The sequence below is a fragment of the Rhinoraja longicauda genome, chromosome 15 (genome assembly GCF_053455715.1).
Source record: "Rhinoraja longicauda isolate Sanriku21f chromosome 15, sRhiLon1.1, whole genome shotgun sequence".
Taxonomy (NCBI): domain Eukaryota; kingdom Metazoa; phylum Chordata; class Chondrichthyes; order Rajiformes; family Arhynchobatidae; genus Rhinoraja; species Rhinoraja longicauda.
In genome coordinates, this window is record NC_135967.1 from 26485630 (window position 1) to 26507588 (window position 21959).

General features: G+C 41.4%; 1 protein-coding gene across 5 annotated transcripts in view; it reads left to right on the forward strand.

Moving 5' to 3' along the window:
- drp2 (dystrophin related protein 2) overlaps positions 1–21959 on the forward strand; it is a 299384-nt gene that overhangs the window by 258889 nt on the left and 18536 nt on the right. For all 5 annotated transcript variants that reach the window (XM_078412317.1, XM_078412319.1, XM_078412320.1 and 2 more), the window contains 6 exons: positions 752–863; positions 1658–1794; positions 3902–3967; positions 4727–4792; positions 6510–6668; positions 7696–7933. In XM_078412317.1, the coding sequence (XP_078268443.1) occupies positions 752–863; positions 1658–1794; positions 3902–3967; positions 4727–4792; positions 6510–6668; positions 7696–7933 (778 nt within the window). The remainder of the gene's footprint in view (positions 1–751; positions 864–1657; positions 1795–3901; positions 3968–4726; positions 4793–6509; positions 6669–7695; positions 7934–21959) is intronic.

A 21959-nucleotide genomic window follows, 5' to 3' on the forward strand; every position in this document is an offset into this window, starting at 1 on the left:
TCTCAGTCCTAAATGCCCTACCCGTTATTCTTAAACTGTGACACCTGGTTCTGGACTCCCCCAACATCGGGAACATTTTTCCTGCATCTAGCCTGTCCAATCCTTTAAGAATTTTATTTGTTTCTATAAGATCCCCTCTCATCTTTCTAAATTCCAGTGAATTCGAGCTCAGTCGACCCATTCTTTCATCATATGTCAGTCCCGCCATCCCGGTGAACCTACGCTGCACTCCCTCAATTGCAATAATGTCCTTCCTCAAATTAGGAGACCAAAATTATACACAATACTAGGTGCTGTCTCACCAGGGCCCTGTACAACTGCAGTAGGACCTCCTTGCTCCTAAACTCAAATCCTCTCGCAATGAAGGCCAACATGCCATGAGCTTTCTTCACTGTCTGCTGCACCTGCATGCTTACTTTCAGTGAGCTTTATACCAGCGAAAATCAATGATACTATTAAAACAAAGAAATGCTCTTGTGTTCCCACTCTCTGCACCCTTGAACTTATATTTTACATTATTCCTTAATATTTGCCACACTCCTGTATTTCCTCTCAATCTTATATGCATTCATTTATAAAGAATGCCGAGCATTAAAATAGGTCACTGGGACAACTGGTCTTGTTCCATCCATTTCATCTTAACCTATGATCATAACCCTGGGCTCCAATCAGAACTGACTTTCATTTGTTTTGTGTTTCGTGTTTAAGTCCTAAATCTAATTGGCTCTGAACTCTTATCTTTCTGCTTTAGGTACCGAAGTCTGAAGCAGTTTAATGTTGATATCTGCCAAACATGTTTCTTGACAGGAAGGGCAAGCAAGGGTCACAAACTGCACTATCCCATCATGGAGTACTGTGCTCCTGTAAGTAGCATTATAGCAGGCCCCCTTTTTTGGTGCAGTTGGGAACAGGATTCTTTGTGAATCCATTCACAAAGAATCCTGTTCCCAACTGCACCAATGTCCATTCACAAAGAACCCTGTTCCAAACTGCACCAATGTCCATATCCATGCGTTGTAACCACTGTCGGTGTTGCATTATGATTATTTCATGTTTGATCAAATCTCAGCCTGTTTTTTTCCCAATTCCTTTGTTGTACTCATTCCTAATTCTGAGCAGCCTTTAAATAAGTGATAAGACTGACAGCAATATTAATAAAAGTCCCAACTTAAATCCATCTGACAAACTGCCTTGTGTGCCTTCATGAATATCAATACTTTATGTGTATTGTCCCTTTTTTCCTTGACTCTCTTCACTCTTCACTATTCATCGAAGAGGCTACCTGAACATTTTGGCCCAAAACACCTGAACATTTTTGCTTTGGCTACAACAAAGAGCAAAATTTATTTATCCAAACTCCAAAGCTCCCCAGCACCAATTCCCAATAGAATAAGGTGCAAAAGATGCTGTCATTCGGTCATCTAGAGTGCCAACAAATCCCACAATCTTTCTGGTTCTAAGACAACTTTAAACTAAAGTCAGCTTTATTCAATTGTTTGTGATCAGACGACTTGAATGAAGATTACTTCCAGCAAATTTTATTCCAGTCTCTCTGGCCAGCAGAATAAACAACCCCACACAATGAATCAATCTCACATCCCATAGATGATGTAAGTGTGCATGAGCTGGCACCTGAATCTGTTTGCTTTTCCCCAAGACGACATCAGGAGAGAATGTGCGAGACTTTGCAAAAACATTGAAAAACAAGTTCAGAACCAAACAGTACTTCAGTAAACATCCACAGCGAGGTTACCTACCAGTCCAATCAGTGATGGAGGGTGACAACACTGACACGTAAGTCAAGACATCAGTTTTGACTTAATCTTGAATTAAAGCTTTTGAATCATTTATTGCTTGTAATAATAGAGTAATTTTCTTTGAAGCATTGTGTTTCCTTCTACCTTTACAAGTTAGTTTTTTTTTTTTTCTTTCTCCAGTTTCCAAGAAATGCCAACAAATATTTGAATAAATTCCATGCAAAATTACCAAGTCCCCAATCAGCTATTCTTCAGGCACAGTCCAAGACCATGGGATGCTGAAGTCAAATAAAATGTCCCAAAATTCCACTTCGTTTGTTTCCTCCCATGGTCGCTAGACACCTCCTTGCTAAATCCGTTCCTACCCAGCATTTACTGGCATAGACTTCCTAAAAGAAGCCACCTCTGGTGAGGCTCTGAGTAGCACAATGGTCAATCCCATTGAGCCGATTTGAAAGCCAACCATATACTGGACCAACCATCAAAGAGCTTGAACATTTAGAAGGCTCTTTGACATTCGCACACTTTCAAAAACACCAAGAGCTATTAACAAGAGGATATACTATTAACACATAGAAACATAGAAAATAGGTGCAGGAGGAGGCCATTTGGCCCTTCAAGCCAGCACCGCCATTCATTGTGATCATGGCTGATCATCTACAATCAGTAACCTGTGCCAATCTTCTCCCCATATCCCTTGATTCCACTAGCCCCTCAAGCTCTATCTAACTCTCTAACATGTCTTTGAAAAACACTAATATATTAAAACAAAACATCAGAAAATACTAAAACCAAAAAAAAGTTGTAATTTGTTTCTCTCCTTTTCCATTAAAATTAATGGAGTAATTGAGTTTCTGTCAAATCTAATCAGTGTTCAGTGGGCAGATTATCCACATCGTTTGGTAAGTTGAAGGTAGACACAAAATGCTGGAGTAACTCAGCGGGACAGGCAGCATCTCTGGAGAGAAGGAATGCGTGACATTTTGAGTCGAGACCTTAAAGTTCAGCAACATCCTCTCTCACTGCTCCCCCTCTATGATTCCTCCTTCATACTTCAGCATTTTGTGTCTGCCTTCAATTTAAACCAGCATCTGCAGTTCTTTTCTACATAGGTTGGTAAGTTTGCACTTCCCTGAGTTCCATGGGGAGTCTGGTATTGGAAATTAAACAAGAAATCCCCAGCAACTTGCTGAGCAGAACTTCAGACTTTCTGCACTGGTGCACACGTGCTATTTTTGTAGTTCACAGCTGTCGGGGACTTGAAGATTACAGGTAGTAAATGCCCTTTGATCTCTATTGGTGGAGAAATGTAAAGAATGGTGTGAAGATGTTTGTGGAAGAAATACTAAGGAAATGTAAAAAAAAAATTTAAAAATTTAACCCATATGACATAGTGAACCATGACTTTTTTAAAACTTGTTTCATCAACTTGACTCCAATGTGAAAACAAAAAATCTTAACTATTTGCATAAAACCCAGCCTCAATTAATGGGTGACGTCTCAGGTCAAGACCCTTCTTCACCAGTCTGAAGAAGGGTCTCAAGCCGAAACGTCACCCATTCCTTCTCTCCAGGGATGCTGCCTGTCCCGCTGAGTTACTCCAACTTTTTGTGTCAATCCTCAATTAATGTTAACAGCATTGGTTTGAAAAGCAATGATAAGCTCATGGGAGTACATCTTTTGAGGACACACTACCCAATTTATGTATCAAAGGTGTTGCCTTGCTAAATCCCCTGATGATGTTATCACACAGTAAGATATTGTGCAGTTTTACAAATAAGGAACATTTTCGAGACAGCTATTGTCATTGGCTCATTTCTGTGTGTGTGAGTGAGTGAGTGAGTGAGTGAGTGAGTGAGTGAGTGAGTGAGTGAGTGAGTGAGTGAGTGAGTGAGTGAGTGAGTGAGTGAGTGAGTGAGTGAGTGAGTGAGTGAGTGAGTGAGTCAGTCAGTCAGTCAGTCAGTCAGTCAGTCAGTGAGTGAGTGAGTGAGTGAGTGAGTGAGTGAGTGAGTGAGTGAGTGAGTGAGTGAGTGAGTGAGTGAGTGAGTGAGTGAGTGAGTGAGTGAGTGAGTGAGTGAGTGAGTGAGTGAGTGAGTGAGTGAGTGACATTATACAAATAGATAAGTTTCCTTTTTATCTTTCAGACCTGCCATGTCTCCAATGTTGCCACATGCAGATACACACTCCAGGATCGAACACTATGCCAATAGGTAGGTTAGTGGGAATTATGGCAGAAATCCTCATTGTAGATACAATGGGATTACAACATTTGGTATAGCTCTTGTATTGACAGCATTTGGGATTAATTATTTGTGATTTTTCTTTGACAAAATCATCAACACTTATAGAGAAACATTACAATAATTTATTACCGTGTGTCTTGTTGACAATCATTTCAGACAGTGGGGCTCTAGTCCCTTGGACTCGAGGGCTATTGAATAACCCTTTCGTACACTTTCCATTGCACAGTGTACCACTGCAGAACATGCAAAGGGAAATAACAGGGAAGTCCTGGTTTGCAGAGCAGGTGGTCGAGGGTGCAGTGAGGAATGGTGGTGGTGAGATGTCTGATCAAGGCATGCATGACGATCAGGATTAGAGGTCCAATCGGGCTATTGGATTGAAGTCTAAGGGTTAAGAGGAGCAATCAGCCTGGAGTATGGAACCAAGATGGGTCATCAGATCAGGGCCTGGGAGACGTAAATCAAGAACTGGTAAATATTGTGGATGAGAGTTGCACGCTAGCTCACCATTGACCACACATTTTATGCAATCATTTATTTCAAAAGGAGTTTAAAATGACAGAGAGTCATTAATGTCAAGAATATAATGGTCCAGAAAAGTGGTCGAAAAGCTGTGGAACCATTAAGAGTGTGTTTCTAGGGTTTGCAATACCACGCTGCTGACATGTGTTTCTACTGCACAAATATTATGTTCCGTAAACTAAGGTATTTGTCGCTTCCATGCAGGCTTGCAGAAATGGAAAGTAAAAACTGTTCATTCTTCAGTGGCAGCCTCTCACCCGATGAAAGTGTGTAAGTATTATAGTAATAATTTTGAACTCCTGCGCACAGCGTGCGGGCAATGAAAGTATTCCAGCAAAAGGAAATTACAATATTTGTATCATGTAACTTCTCGGAAAAAAAGAATGATTCATTCTTGACATTGTGATAAAAATCGAAGACAACACCAATAACAATTTAAAGAAAAACTCACATTTGTACAGCATCTTTCTCATCTCCAGCATGTTCCAATGCATCAACAATTAGAATACTTTTGGAAATGGACCTGTTGTATTGTTGAAAACATAAAACAGTCAATTGGCATCCAAGTGGGTCCCACAAACATTAATGTGAAAAAAACATTATTCAGAATACTACGCATTGAGGATGGGTCAAATATACAGATAAAACTTGCTGGCCCAAATAATATCGACACTCATTTAAATTCCTCAAAGATAAGTGAGTTGAAAACTCTGACTGCATGTAAAGATGTCGTTTAGAACTTAATTGGATTAAAAAAGCCTGCACATGTCAAATGACAAAAATATTATTCTCTTCCTGACATGTACTGTGTCCTGTGGAGAATGTCACATGGATGCAGTGCCAGGGATTGCCAGTGCATGTAGTTCTAGACACTGAGATGTGTTGACAGATGAGCTGACTTACAATGTAAATACAGCCACTTGGCTACTGGGATGAATAAAAACCATACATTAGATCTAAACTACAGTTGACTAAATGCAGCCCAGACCATTTAAGTTACTTAAAAAGGTACAAATTTACACAGTACAAACATTACAAAATCAGCAGAGAATATTTTGATTGTCGAATCAACAGCTCTATCACCTCCTCCTCAATGTTCACCATTAGTCAATGCGTGTACAGAGAATATTTGCAGCAAAGCTTCACCTATTAGTTTGTGACCTTTTCACATAATGTTATTCTCACATTGTCTAACACCATACAAAGGTCAAATGCAGAGTTGCCTGCCAGTTGCTCAAGAGTTTAAGGGTGTGTGTCTAGCAATGAAAAAACACTGTCCCGTCCCTTGATATCCCTGCATAATTCCTCTGCGTCTTTCTGTCCTGTCGTATGGGAGGCGCATTCCCAATCTCGTTGTACCCCTGGGTACAATGACAATAAAGATATATTGTATTGTATTGTATTGTATAAAACAGGGTTAAATTGAGGACAGATCAATACTTGTCTCCAGTCACACTCTGTTACACAGCAATCAGAAAAAAAACAATATATGCTTTGTGAACACAGGATCAAATGCCATTATACCCTTTTATATGGATGCATCCAAACTAATCCTGAACCCTATTAAGGCATTATGTTTTGAGAGTTTTCAATAAAAATAAAAATGACACCTGGAGAGTTCCCTGTAGAGCTAAAGACAGCTGTTTTTAGTTTTTAGTTTTAGAGATACAGCACGGAAACAGGCCCTTCAACCCACCAAGTCCGCACCGACCAGCAATCCCCGCACATTAACACTAACCTACACACTAGGGTCAATTTACATTTATACCCAGCCAATTAACCTACAAACCTGTATGTCTTTGGAGTGTGGTTGGAAACCGACTATCTTGGAGAAAACGCACGCAGGTCACAGGGAGAACGTACAAACTCTGTACAGACAGCACCCATAATCAGGATCAAATCCGGGTCTTTGGCGCTGTCAGGCAGTAGCTGTATCATGCTGCCCTGTGATTGAAACATTTATGGAACACTTTTTATGTAAATACAGAGATGATGAGCAGTTGGTCGTTCAGTATTTCAGTCCTGAGACAGATCAAGACTCTCCTCAAAATCCATCTCACAATCCAAACCAGCTGTTGGGTGCGCTGGACACTGAAGGGAAGACGGAACTTGAGGCCATTATCGGACATCTGGAAAATGAGAATAGGTATGAGTCATTTCTGTCATGTTGTTGTTAAGATGGGTGTACTAGATGAGAACAAATATCTGAGTAACAACAGTGGGAAGACTTGTCTATTACCATCATAAAATCAAAACAATAAATTCTGGAAATAGTCGGTAAGTCAGACAGCATCTGTGGAGGGAGGATCAGACTTGACATCTGAAATCAATAACCTTTCAACCAAAGGTCATCAACCTGACACATTATTTCAGAATCCTGCTTCCTGCTTCCTGCTTCCCTCTCCTTAGATGTTGCCTGACTGGTGAATATTTCCTCTTTTATTTTTTTTACTTCTGAGATCTGGAGTTTTGTTTTACATACAATGCAGTCATTTTGCCATCTAAAATACAAGTTTGCTATTAACGTAATTTCCTCAGAAGAACTGTGGGATGTAATAGATGTAATCTGTGTGTCTTGGTTCGCAGTTTGACAGAAACTGATTAGATAAATATATAATATTTCTTTTCTGCTACAGCTGAAATTTGATTTAATCTAAGTCAACCAATTTCCAAACACAGACAGCTTCACTCCACAAAACTGACTATTATCCAACCTCACTATTAAGACTCAGCAACCTCAATCGAAGGCTGGTGGCAAAGGAAATTAGGAGATTTATCCCATCCAGCAGTTGAGTTGACAGTATATGATGGAACATTTTAGGGACTGTCTGAATTGGCAGTCCTTGAGGCTGATCCAGTGAGAAAACACTCAAACTAAGTTTCTTGCTATGGATTCAATCAGATTCTGGAGTGCAATATTATATCCATTTATCATCACAAGTACACAGAGGTCATGTACGTGACAATGTCCTGCTCCATAAAGATTCTCCACCACTGTAATAAAAATGCTGTCTGAAATTCCACCTCCTCCTCGCCACTCCAATAACCTTTGCAGTTCTGGAGGAGAAAGTACAAATTTATGTGTTTTGTTCCACTCCCCACCTGCATAATAGAATAAAGTAAATCAAATACATTGCAAAAATTGAATTTGTTCAATTAAAATTTCCCCCAAGGATCTTACAGGAGGAATACAGGCGATTGAAATGGCAGCATGAAGAGGCAGCATTATCCACCTCTGTACAAGAGAGATCGGCCAGCTCCCCTCTCAGCCCTCGGGACACAGAGCTTCTTGCTGAGGCACGGTTGCTCCGACAGCACAAATCGCGGCTGGAGACCAGGATGCAGATCTTGGAAGATCACAACAAACAGCTGGAATCTCAACTCCGGAGACTCCGGGAGTTATTACTGCAGGTGAGTGATTACTGCAGGTGAATGATTATATAAATGATACCAGTCAAAACCTTACAAAGCTCATCTTTTTATTATTGGAAAGAAATAATAATGGGGGTTTTTTTCCTCATCATTGTTTTCCAAGAGTTGAAGATCTATTAAAATTGTAGATTTGTGTTTATAAACCAACTTTAATACAGGAAAATAACTGCAGATGCTGGTACAAATCGAAGGTATCACAAAGTAGCATCAGTCTTGACCCGAAATGTCACCCATTCCCTCTCTCCTAGATGCTGCCTGACCTGCTGAGTTACTCCAGCATTTTGTGATATCTGATAACTTTAATACAGGAAGTAATTTGTACCATTTACTTGCTTTAAAATAGCATTTGGGTCACCTGAATGTTCTTTGTGAAAGTGCCACAAAAATAGAATTGCAGTGTTTGCAGAAGTGTATTGTTGGTTCTCCCTGTCTATCAGCAGCACTGATGATCTATTGCAAGATTTAGCAACACAGCTGTGATCTCTGCAGCCTGTTCTTGCAGGGTATGGACTACAATTGGCATCTTCCAACTCAGTAGACCATGGCCTCTTAGTCAATGAATGCCTCAGTGATGAAGGTACTGGATGAATACTCGGAGAGATTCAGAATGACCTGGATAGACTGGTGAAGAACAGTGCTTGCAGGGGGCATATTCTTTACAAAAGGGTCAGAAACCTTCCAGTGATATTGTCAGACACCTCCAGCAGGATATTGCCAAGGGGGTCCCTGTAAGAAGTAATTTCACTGGGACATGTGCCATCCCTGCTCTGCCTGCTTCTGCAGTCTGAAATAAAAAGAGATCAAGTTTTCTCCACCTGAGAATGCAGGTTAGGTGACCCCTCTAACGTAGAAGTCAGAAGCAAACTGTGAGATATGATAGACATCTGCAGTGTGCAGTGATCCTAATGCTAGGAAGCTGAAAGTAACCTCCACACACAAAGCAGTCCTGGCATATCTGTGGGGCTGTGTTTGTCACAAGAGGTCATTGCTCTCAGCGAGGGCATAGAATGGAGTTTAACCATGTCTCTTCTCTCCAGAGATACTGCCTCCTCTCCCGCTGAGTTACTCCAGCTTGTTGTGTCTATCTTTCTTTTCGATAGTATGGTTTCAGGGGAAGCTAGGTTATTCTGTGACAAAATAAGAATTGTTGTTGGCAGTCAAATGAGGTTGAAAATTATGCTGGAAACTGATTTTTCTTGTTGTACTATCAGTTCTGTTATTAGGGAAATGTTTACCTTGGGAAAAAGGTGCAAGAACCAATGAGAATCCTGCCAAAAATCAGCAGTTGAATTCCCCAAAGAGGTGTTGAGACACCTAGTAATGGTCACAATATTTATGCTCCCTGGGTTTTGGCCCGTTTACACCCATCAGGCTCTGCTTAGTTTGGAATGGCGCAAAGAGGTTTCACAGTTTAAGCATCCTTTTCAAGACTTCACAGAATGTGTTAGACACAGTCAACTACTTTTGAAGTACAGTAAATCTTTGTTTTAATGGACCTCTTTATACGGATATCAATTATAGTGGAGGGACCTACCGACGGCTGCCGACACCACCCCCGGTTCGTGCTGCCTCTCCAGACACTTACAGCCCTGGCTGCCCACACCGCCCTGGCACACACCACCTTCCCGGTTACTTGTAGCACCGGCTGTCCCCGCGTCATCTCCCCGGCTCCTTACATCCCTGGCGACCCAGACCACCCTTGGTTGGTGCCACCTCCTCAGCCACTCACATCCTTGGCTATCCACGCCACCCCAGCTCGTGCCGTTACCAGGCTGGACCTTCGGCTGCCACCACCAGCCCACGCAGCTTCCTCAGCCGCTACCAAGCCACGCCGGCCACCGACGCCACCACCACCGCCGACCTTCACCTATACTCCAGCTACCCATGGGCCGCAACCAATTACTCCACTGATCACCGCCTCTCCCCCAGCTGCCAGCCGGCCTGAACCATCTACTCAGGACCATCCAGGCCCAGTTCTAGACTGAGAGTCTGAAGAAGGGAGTTAACCCGAAACATCACCTATCCATGTTCTCTAGAGATGGTGCCCAACCTGCTGAGTTACTCCAGTACCTTGCACCATTTTGTGCATTAACCAGCAACTGCAGTTGTTTATTCCTACAATGATAATGCCGTACTCGGTTGTAGCAGACAATCGGCAATAAGGAATACCATCCCCCCCCCCCCCATGATCCATTATAATGAGGGTTTATGTATAGTCATTTTTGTAATTAGGACAAAGCAACAGATAATTTGTGCTCAGCAAACACCCCCTAACTGCAGCATGATAATGGCTCTGTTGTAGTATTGTTGAGTAAGTAATAGATATCAACCAAAAAAACAGGGATAACACCCTGGTTTTCTTCAAAATAGTACATTATAATCTTTCACATCACAAGGCAGGGCAGTGGAACCCTGTTCTTAACACATCATCTGATATTCAGCACCTCCCACATTGCAGCACTCGTCCACACTGCACTGAATTGGCTGAATAGATTATTGTGCTCAACCTTGGAGAGGCTTTTGAACTATATTTTCAACATGCTTGAGCAGCCTCTAAAAATGTCTCTCATTAAAGCTCTGCAGCAAAAATGAAGATTTGTGAAGTTGTTGGCAGAGTTCAAAATGAATTTTAAAAGAATAGATTTGACAGTAAAACAGATTATTATGGATTAGTTGAGCACCAATAGCCATTGAAGCCTTGGATAATGCCAATTCCAGGTTTCTGCTGAAATCTCAATAAAAATGTCATAGGAAGTATATTTTCTACTTCCCCAATATGGAGTAGGAACTAGTTTGAGGAATTTTTAACCAAGTCGATTTTGATGGCTCGCATTATGTGAGCTGGCATCAATGACAAATTGAAAATGTCTTTAGTTTTCCTGTTTTTTTAGTTAAAAATTGGGTGAAAGGACAGTAATGGTGCCAGTTGGGTTACACCAAATCTCTCATCAGAGACCCACACCATTTCTACTCCACTCCAGGCCTGATCCTTCACCAGGCTCTGCTGATGAGCAGCAATGGCTTAGTTTAGTTTATTGTCACATATATTGAGGTACAGTGAAAAGCTATTTTTTGCGTGCTATACAGTCAGTGGGAAGACTATACGTGGATACAATCGAGCCGTCCACAGTGTCTAGACACAGGATATAGGGAATACTGTTTAGTGCAAGATAAAGTCCAGTAAAGCCTGATTAAAGATAGTCTGAGGATCTCCAATGAGGTAGTTGGTAGCTTAGGACCTTTCTCTAGTAGTTGATAGGACGGTTCAGCTGCCTGATAATAATTGGGAAGAAAGTTCTTGAATCTGGAGGTGTGCATTTTCACTCTTATGTACCTCTTGCCAGATGGAAGAGGGGAGAAGAGGGAGTGCCGGGGTGAGACCTGTCCTTGGTTATGCTGGTGGCCTTGCCGAGGCAGCATGAAGTGTAGATAGAGTCAATGGAAGAGAGGTTGGTTTGGTGACGGTCTTTGCTGCGTCCACAACTCTCTGCAATTTCTTGTGGTCATGTATGAATCTGTTCCCAAACCATGCTGTGATGCATCCCGATAAAATGTTTTCAAGAATGCACCTGTAGAAATTGGTGAGAGTTGTTGGGAACATGCCAAACATTCTATGGAAATTGAGGGGTGATGTGCTTTCTTGGTCATTGCTTTGATATGAATGATCCAGGATAAGTGGCTGGTGATTGTAACTCCTAGGATCTATACTTCAGCGCCATCAATGAATATTGGGGTATGTGTCTCGCTTTGCTTCCTGAGGTCAATCACTCTCGCCTTTGTCTTGCTGACGTTGAGAGAAAGATTTTTGTCTTGACACCAGGTTACAAGGTTCTCATTCTCCATCATTATTTTGTAACTGGCCCACTACGGTGGCGTTGTACGTGAATTTGTAGATGGAGTTGGATTTGTGCTTGGCTGCAAAGTTGTGGGTGTATATAGAGTAAAGAAGGGGGCTGAGAACGCATCCTTGCGGAGCACCAGTGTTAAGGATTATCGTAAACGATGATTTGTTCCCCTATTCTCAATGTTTGTGGTCTGTGGGTCAGGAACGGGAAATTCCTCTGGAGACCCACATAATCCTTGACAAAATTCAGAAATGTAAATATTATTTTTGAAGGAATAAGGAATCCAAACAGGAAAGTATGAAAACGTGTATTCAGTCGACTTTGCAACTCCAGTTGTGATTCTTTGTAATTAATATTCCAAAGTTTTACAATTTTATTTATCAGGATTTCAAGATCAGTGATCAGCATGATCCAACTTTTCACCAGGGATTCTGTTTCATAGAATTTACCCACTGTTTAATAAATATGTTAGCGACATCGAGTGGAAGAAAATCAATATCACAACAACCTTTTGTTTATAATGTAGCCAGTCGTCTACTTTGCACAGCATCAATCCTCACAAAGGTAACTAATTAGAATATCAACATTAGGCAATCAGGTATTGGAAAACAGCTTCATGCATCACTGGTGACTTCGCTGATCAATATCTTGAGTACCAGTGCCTGCATTGTTTCATTAATCTTATAAATAATTTACTGTTATATATTCAGATTGTAAGCATAAGCACCTCATGACCATCTCCTGGTATTTTGTTCCACCATGGCCTTCCTGTGCTTTATATCATCTGTGTTTAGAAGATAATACAAAAAAATCCCTGTGAGAAATTGCTCTCCAGTTCTTATTTCCCTCTGCTGGTGCTTCTGCATATTCCATAAGTTCACAAATTTAATGGAATAATCCATAGAATCTTTATTAATGGCTCGTTTGAAGATAGAATCCTGCTTTTCTATGTAGTGCTCTTAAACTATTTGTCTTCTCTCATCAGAGACTTCATTCCTTGCACTGAATGAGACATCATTTGGTGCACAATGGTATTAAGGTGTTACGTTCCTAAATTGCCTTCTGCTATAAATGTTCTAAAAACAAGTTATTTGTTGAAGATCAATGCAAACAATTGGACTAATTGGTGCAAGTTACATCTTCATTAGAATGGCATTTAAAAGAGTTCAACTTGAAATTTTAACTGGGCAATTAAAAAATACTTGAGTATGACCACATCATTTGTCAGTTTCTCCACCATTCCAAGCTAATTATACTGACTGTCTCCAAGATCATTATCCTGCTGATTTTATATCAGGATGATTTTTTATGATTTCAGAAGATGAGTGATGACAGTGTGAAGGAATGCAATATTGTTCTCCTTGGAACTATGCTTGTACCAACCTTTCCCAGATTAGAACATGGAACAGTACAGCACAAAACAGGCCCTACGGCCCACAATGTTTTTGCCGAACATGATGCCAAGACCAATTTTTATGTGCCTACACATAATCCATGTCATTCCATTCCCTGTATATCCGTATGCCTATCCAAAAGTCTCTTAAGTGCCACTATCGTATCTGCCTAAACCATAAACACAGCAGTGCATTCCAAGCACTGATCATCTGTGTAAAAAACTTGCCCTGCACATCTCCTTCAAACTTTGCCCATTTTATCTTAAAACTATATCCTCTAGTATTTGATTTTTCCATGCTGGGAAAAAGGTTCTGACTGTCTATCCCATCAATGCCTCTCATAATTTTATATACTTCTATCAGATATCCCCGCAATCTGTGACATTCCAGAGAAAACAATCCAAGTCTGTCCAACCTCTCCCTGCAGCTAATACTCCCGAATCCAGTCATAATTCTGGTAAACCTCATCCGCACCCTTTCCAAAGCCTCCAAATCCTTCCCATAATGAGGCAAACAGAACTACACAATACTCCAAATGCAGTCTAACCAAAGTCCTATAGAGCTGTGTTATGACTTTGTGACTGTTATAATCAATGCCCTGACCTATGAAAACAAGTATATAATTTTCCTTCTTTACCACTCTATCTAATGTATTGGCACTTACAGTGGTTATGGATTTGGATCCCTCTGTACATCAATGCTGTTAAGGGTCGTGCCATTAATTGTATATTTTCCCTTTACATTTGATCTCCCAAAGCACAACACCTCACACTTGCTCAGATAAAACTCCATCTGCCACTTCTCCACCCAATTTCAGCAGCTGATCTATATCCCACTGTATCTTGGTGTCACCTGCAAACTTACTAACCAACCTGTCTATGTTTACATCCAAGTCATTTATGTATATCACAAACAGCAGAGGTCCCAGCACAGATCCCAATTCAGAGCCAGTTCTGAATCCATACAGCCAAGTCACTGTTAATCCCATACATCTTAACCTTCAGGATCATCCTACCGCAGCAAACTTTATCAAACGACTTACTAAAATCCATGAGGACACCATCCAATGCCCTACTCTCATCGATCACCATTATCACCTCCTCAAAAAATGTGATCATTAGTAAGACACGACCTGCTGTGACTTGGCTGAGCCGAGGCAGAGTGTAAAGGCTAAAAATTCAAATGCTTTCCCATATATGGCACTGTTCCGGGTTTCTTAGTTTATTTGGAGACACATGCTAGAATCACGGGCAAATAAAGTTGCATCTATCCTTGAGGTGAGGTGAATGCATTAGATGAGATTGAAGGAGGTACAGGTGAATCTCTGTCTTACCTGAGAGAGCTGTTTAGATCTCTGGATGGAGTTGAGGGAGGAAGTGTAGGGATAAGGTGTAACTCCTCCTACTGTTTCAGGGGAAAATGCCCGGGAAAGGGGAAGGATGTGTGGGGAAGAATGAGCAAACTAGGAATCGCAGAGAAAATAGTCCCTGCAGAAACCAAAAATGGATGGGGAAGGGAAGATGTGATTGATGGGATCACATTGTAACTGGTGAAAATGTGCAAAAATATGATGCTGCATCCCGAGAGCAAAAGTCTCATGAGAACAGATACAACATTATTTGCCCATGAATCTAGCCTTTGTTCTCTTGTGTCTCCGTACAGATTAATAAACCTGGAACAGGTGCAATAAATTGGAAAACATATTAATTTTTAGCCTATTAACTCTGCATTGGTTCAGCTAAGTTGGAATTAGATGTAAAATTGCAGGAGAAGTTATAAATAGTCCTAAAATTGGATTTCTATGTTACGAGGTACCTGCAGTTACAAGACCTTGAGCCACTTGGGATTAGCAAATAAAACAATATTGTGTTCATTTACTGTCCAATTTAGTGCTAAATGCGATATCATGTTGCCATGCTGTAACAGATTTCAGTGGATATATTTGTAATGCTCTCTGAGTAACTGATCACTTCCTCAAGGGTTTCTGTTTTTTTGTCTTACCATTATAACTAAGGACATCTCTGTTATTGTGTGACTTTAATTGCATATCAATTTCCTTGCATTATTCCCCAAACAGATTTCCAACAAAGGCATCAACACACTACATTCAGACAAAAATAATTCCTTCCATTCCTGCAGAACAATCGCAAGATAACTTTTATTGTGTTAATTGCAAATAGGCACTTCACTTCACTTCAACACACAAACAACCACACTTACGTATGTACACATGTCCACTCATGCATTCACATATGTGCACTTATGGCATATACACATTGGCCCTATCACTCTCTTCAAATTTCTTGAGTTACATCAAAAATGTGTTTATCCTCCTCTTCATCGCTGAATCCATATTGTATTCAGTTCAATACTTGTTGCACATTCTTTATTCCTCCTGAGGATTTCAAAAGCATGGAATCCCATTTCTCCCATTATTCCTCCTTTCTTTTCAGCTTTGAATGCCCAAGTTTGCCCCTATCTAATCATTAACTCTTTGTTTGTCTCATCTTCTATTCTAACTTTTGCAACCTTGTCACTTTCCAGCAATATCGGTTCCCAACATGTTTTCAGCAAATTGTAAGGCTAATCCAAATTACTGACCATTTGGTCTTGGTATAGTATCCGATGAAGACAGTGATAGAGTGATTGTGTCTTCTGCTTGCCTTTGCTCATCTCCATTGCCATCTGTTGAATGCAACTTGTCAGTTTCTCTATAACCTCAGTCCATTAACATTTGTAATCGTGGAAAGGTGATCCAAAATAACACAATATACACAATTCATCAGAGATCTGCCAGCAAATGGTTCCCTACCCTGGAATGCACAATCCCTTTAGCATTGCAAGGGTCTAGAAGACTTTAATGACATTGAGATAGATTAGTTAGAAACTACCTGAGTTCCTAAAAGGACTACCTTTTGACATCATTAGGCATTTGCAGGAAGGCACATATTTTACCAAATCTGCACAAGTCAGGTATTATTCAAAAAGGTCTGAAACGACAGTTCTAAAGTACCAGAACTAAAGATGACAGCCTTTTGTCACAGCAACATAAGTTTGTAGTCACCCTCGTATCTAATATCATTATAGTTATCTCTTTTGACTAGAATCTGAATGCAGATGACCAAACAGAAGGGCTTTGGAATGATGTGAGATAGCAAAAGCGAGATCTGTTATTTAAGTAGGACATTAAGAGTCACCTTACAAACATTATTGATGGTGAAGGTTTTGTGGATTTATTTGTACAAATTTTGGTCTGTTGTATAAGAAATTACCAGGACTGGCACCTTAATGAAAGAAGATGGGAAGGAATGTTTAGCAACCTCTCCTAGTCTTGCATGATGTATAAAATTGGTGCCCTTCAGCATTTAAGACCAACAACATATCTCCAAGAGAAATATTTAAAAAATATCTCTGTACATTCATTACTAGGTATAGAAATCCTGTTTATCCCTATGTACTAAATTCTTTCTAAAATGCAAACAACATCTTGAAAGTACAGTATCCCAAGATTTTCAGCGAATATTCCGATTGAATCAGCATGAATTAAGAGCTTGTTTTCCATTTTGCACTAACAAATTTAAATGGCTTAAACACAAAATGCTGGAGTAACTCAGCAGGACAGGCAGCATCTCTGGAGAGAAGGAATGGGTGACGTTTCGTGTCGAGACCCTTCTTAAGACCTCGACCCGAAACACCACCCATTCCTTCCCTCCAGAGATGCTGCCTGTCCCGCTGAATTACTCCAGCATTTTGTGTATCTTCGGTTTAAATCAGCATCTGTAGTTCCTTCCTACACAATTTAAATGGCTTCATGTTCATTGTTAGTTCTCTTTCCTCATGACTAATCAACCTCAACTTCTCATCACTGTAGTTTTTAGTATCAAGCTCCTTGCTCTGTTCAATAACATTCAGTGAAACACTTCAGTGTCCCTTGAAGGTAAAGCATGCACAATTAAACAGAATGTTCTATATCTACAAAAGCTTGTTGAGATGTGTTGCTTGCTGCCCTCTGGTGGTTTCCCAGCTTGGTTTGTTATCTTCCATGAAACTTGCAGGTTAAGAGAGTTCTGCCAAAGATTGGCTTCACATCCTTGTTACATACAATTTACTTTCCTACTGTAGGATGCAAAATAATTAATTATGAGAACTGTATTGCACATGAACTCTTACCTTATTTGCATGATGACTGAGAATATTCAACATATTTAAAGAACAATGATGTTTGGAGACATGTTTTCCATTCATGACTCACGCGCATGCGTGGACTTTATTAAGTCGTTCAATCTCTCGTAACATACATTACATGCATATGATATATCATAACATCCCCCCCTTTTCCAAAAGAGAAAAACTGTCAGATGTACAATGTATGCTCGCTAGGCATATATCTGTCCAGTGAGAAAAAAAACTTTTTTTAAAAGTAAAAGTACCTTTCTTTTTCCATGTCCGTTTCATTTAGTCATTTAAATGAACTCAACTATAGCATTCATGAATGTCTTTCTCACAAAAATAACATTTGCCCGACTTTTTTTTTCGTGTTGGCTTGCATGAAAAAAAATGCAACTCGATGTACCACTTGCACAGTACACCTGAACATGTCATTTATGAAAACATGCATGATCAAATATAACAATTGATAATGACAAAATCAATGTGTCACAAAGTCTCTGAGATACTTTGGCAGTTTCACTGTGCGACCTGAACGAGTTTTCATTGTTTTGTTCATGTCTGTTTTTGTCAGCTTGCTTTGTAGCTGTTTTCTCTTCAGTAAGCGCTGGCTGTTGTTTAAACGCCTGTGTCGCGTTAGTTGGGATCGGTGTTGTAGACGCGCTCTGGTCATTGATGGTCTGGCAGTGCTTCGCGTGTTGGCGTGCACGTCTGGTGGATTTTCACGGGTCTTGCGGAGATGTACGCGATTGCAACGGTAGATGCCAGAAGTGGTCTGAACCACATATGAACGCTCATCAAGCTGGCGAGAAACGATGGCTTTCTCCCAACTCTTCTTTCCTTGTACGAGGGGTTGCATTCGCACTGTATCCCCTTCGTGAAGTGGGGAAAGGTATTTACCTGACTTGTAATTGTCAGCTTGCTGCTGAAAGTGCTGCTTCACGCGTTCGTGATCGTGTACTGCTCTGGGTTCAAGTAGACATGCCGTCGTAGGCAGAAGTGTACGTGTGTGACGATTCATGAGGCACTGAGCGGGACTTGTGCTCAGCCCTTGCAAAGGTGTATTACGATGATCCAACATCGTAATCGCTAGGTAGGGGTCGGATTGCGATTTGTTGCTCTTCGTCGTGATTCGCATCGATGTTTTGACGGCTGATTCTGCTTTCCCGTTCGCTTTGCTATTACCGGGACTGCTGCACAGGTGCTCAAAATCCAATTCTCTCGCGAACTGCTGAAATGCGATTGATGTGAACTGCAGTCCGTTATCGCTCACAACTTGTGTCGGGCTACCGTATCTCGCGAAATGAGTTTTCAACTTGCGAATTACAGTTAGACTGCTCGTGTCTCTCAGCCGGTCTACAAAGAAGTTGCTATGTTAGTTGGCGGTGGCGAGATAATCTGTCCTGTCCCATGAGAAGAGATCTGTGCCGACTTTCTCCCGTGGCCTAGTCGCTAGCTCATGACTCATAAGCGACTCTTTTTGCTGGCTCGCTTCATAGGTGCGGCACGCATCACTTGCAGCGATATACTGCTTGATGTCGCTACTCATGCCAGGCCAGAATAGTAATTTGTGTGCTCGTCGTAGGCAGCCTTCGATACCCAGATGTGAAGAGTGTATCTTTTCTTTCATGTCTCTGCGTAAGCTTAGCGGTATGATCACACGCTCGTCCTTGAAGATCAAACCATCTTGGACTGCGAGCTCATCCCTACAGCTGTAGTAAGGCATGAGCTGATCTGGTAGCGTATCGCGTTCACTAGGCCAACCGCTGATGATGGCGCGTTTCAGCATCTGTAGCGTGTCTTCTTTCGCTGTTTAATCACAAATTTGCTCGAGACGCTCATCGCGAATTGTCAAGTGTGATACCATGTTGACCTCCTCGAATGCTTGCTCTCTGCTCGGAGTACCGCTAACTGCATGTGACAGTGTATCTGCAAGATACATGAGCTTCCCCTGACAGCAGCTGATGTTGAAATCATAGCTCTGTAGGCAGAGTAGCATTCCTTGCAGACGCTTCAGTGCTTTCACTAGCGGCTTCTTCGCCATCATGCCAAGCGGCTTGTGATCGCTGATCACGCTGGTGAAACGACCAAATGTGTATTGATGAAACCGCTCCATTGTGAATACCACAGCAAGCATCTCCTTCTCGATCGAAGCATATCGTGATTCAATGTCGGTTATTGCTCTTTTTCGCATACGCAATGGGACGTCTCTTTTGAAGTAAGGCTGCCCCCAGTCCTGTGTTGCTCACATCACACTGATTCGTCAGCTCCTCCTTGGGATTGTAGTACACTAAGATTGGTGCTTCAGACACCATCTGTCTGATCTTGGACATCGCATTTTCCTGCTCAGCAGACCATTCCCATGCTATGTCTGGTCTCGCCAGATGTCTGATGGGACCTAGGGTATCAGACAGGCTGGGTAGAAAATGGTTCAGGTAGTTGACGAATCCAACTAGCCTCTGCACAACCTGCACATCTGAGGGTGCTGGTATGTTGACGACATCGGCAACCTTTTTGGGGTTGGGTTGCAGTCCTGTGCTAGTGATCACGTGTCCTAAGAAGGGTATCTCGGTAGCTCTGAAGACAGACTTGTCTCTGTTGAGTTTTATGTGTTGCTGTACGCATCGCTGAAGCAACTGCTCGAGCTTCGAGTCGTGGTCGATGATCGTGTCTTCCATTACCTCTCCTTTAACATAGACGAGGATGTCATCTGCGACGCAGATCTCTCCAGGTAGCCCTTCGAGCGCTTGATGTAATCTTCACTGGAAGATTTCAGACAATACACTTGTACCGAATGGCAGTCGGCGCCACCGATAACGACCGAAAGGCGTGTTGAACGTCGTTAGATTGCTAGACTCTTCGTCTAGCTTTTCCTGCCAGAAAGCTGAGCTCATGTCCAGCTTACTGGATCTTGCTTGATCGAGATCTGGCAAGATGTCCTCAATAATTGGGAGCAGATAGTGTTCGCGCTTTAACGCTTTGTTTAGTGGTCGTGGATCAATGTACACACGGAGATCGCCATTCTTTTTCTCTGCGACCACGAACCGGTGCGATCACATGATGCTCTACCATGCGCTCTAGCTCCGTCTTCACCTTCTGTTTTATTGCGTGAGGTAAACGCCGTGACGGTAAGACTGTGGGTTGAGCTTCCTCGTCAATCTACAGGTGGGCTTCACTGAGCAGCTCTCCCAGTGCACCGTCGAACACCTCTGCATAGCGTTCTTCAGCCTTACACACTTTCTCCTTTACGATAGACGATGTGTGTACATGGCGAAAACTGTCGTCATTCACTGTGATCAAATTCATTCGCTGACTAGCTTTGCTCCCTAGCAGCGGCGTGAAGTCATCAGTGACCACAATGAACTCTACAGAATATTTGCGGTTTGTCTTGGGGTTGAGCAGCTTAACCCAGCAAACTCCTTCCGTGTCCATCTTCGTCTTATTCCACATCATGAGCTTCTTTTGACATGGGACAAGTGTGTGGTCTATGCCATGGAAATATCTGCGTGGCAAGATGTTCACGCTCGCTCCACTGTCCAATTGGAAGTCGACCTGCTTCCCATTGACAAGCATCGATGCGTAGACATCATCTCTAGGCTGCACAGTGTTAATTGTGAGCGTGATATTATCGATGAACTCAGTGCTCGTGTCACTGCCAGCCTGGTCGTCCACTTTGTGCACTTTCCTCTTTCTACACACTTTGGCAAAGTGGTTGCGACTGCCACATGCCTTCCACGTCTGTCCGTGGGCTGGACACTGCTGTTTGTCCCGTGCATGCTCCTTGCCACAATACTTGCACGCTTGCATGCTTTCGCTTCCTGCTTGTGCTTGCCTTGGCTTTTCTTTGGCTTAGCCCAACTGCTTTGCTTGTGTGGATGGTGCACAGCAGCGCCTCTCTTGCCGCTCGGCTGTCTGATTTTGTGGACAGTGGCAGCAGACTTGCGACTTCCACCGTCGGTGAAAGCTTGGAGTTGTGACTCAGCAGTCTCGGCACTCTTTTTTTAAATTTTTTTTTTTTTTTTTTTGAAAAGCATATGTACAGATAGAAATAAAAAACAAATTTGTTACAAAGTTCTTACATAGCTTCAATTTTTAAATTTTTAAAGAGAGAAAATAAAAAATAAAGAAGAAAGAAAAAAAAACTATAAACTATTGGGAAGAGAGAATAATTTTTTTTTTTTAAAAGGTATAACTATAAAAATTAAAGGGGGTAGATCCGGGAGACAATAACTACAGTTGTACATCTAACCCTAAACTCAAGTTTCAACTTTTAATTTAAATTTTTTATTTTAGTCCTGTGTCAAACCATTTACTTTTCTAAAAATTCAATAAATGGAGACCATATTTAAAAAAATAAATCAGGTTTGTCAATTAAGGCAAATCTTATTTTTTCCAAATGCAGGGTCTCTGTCATTTCCGTAGTCCACATTTTAATTGTGGGGGTTATTGTTTTTTTCCAAAATTTAAGTATTAATTTTTTCGCAGTTATTAAACTGTAATCAAGGAAATGTACCTGACTTGTTGTAAAGTTTGTAGTATGTTCTGATAATCCTAATATAATTAATTTTGGATCCATATCCAATTGCTTGTTGATAACTT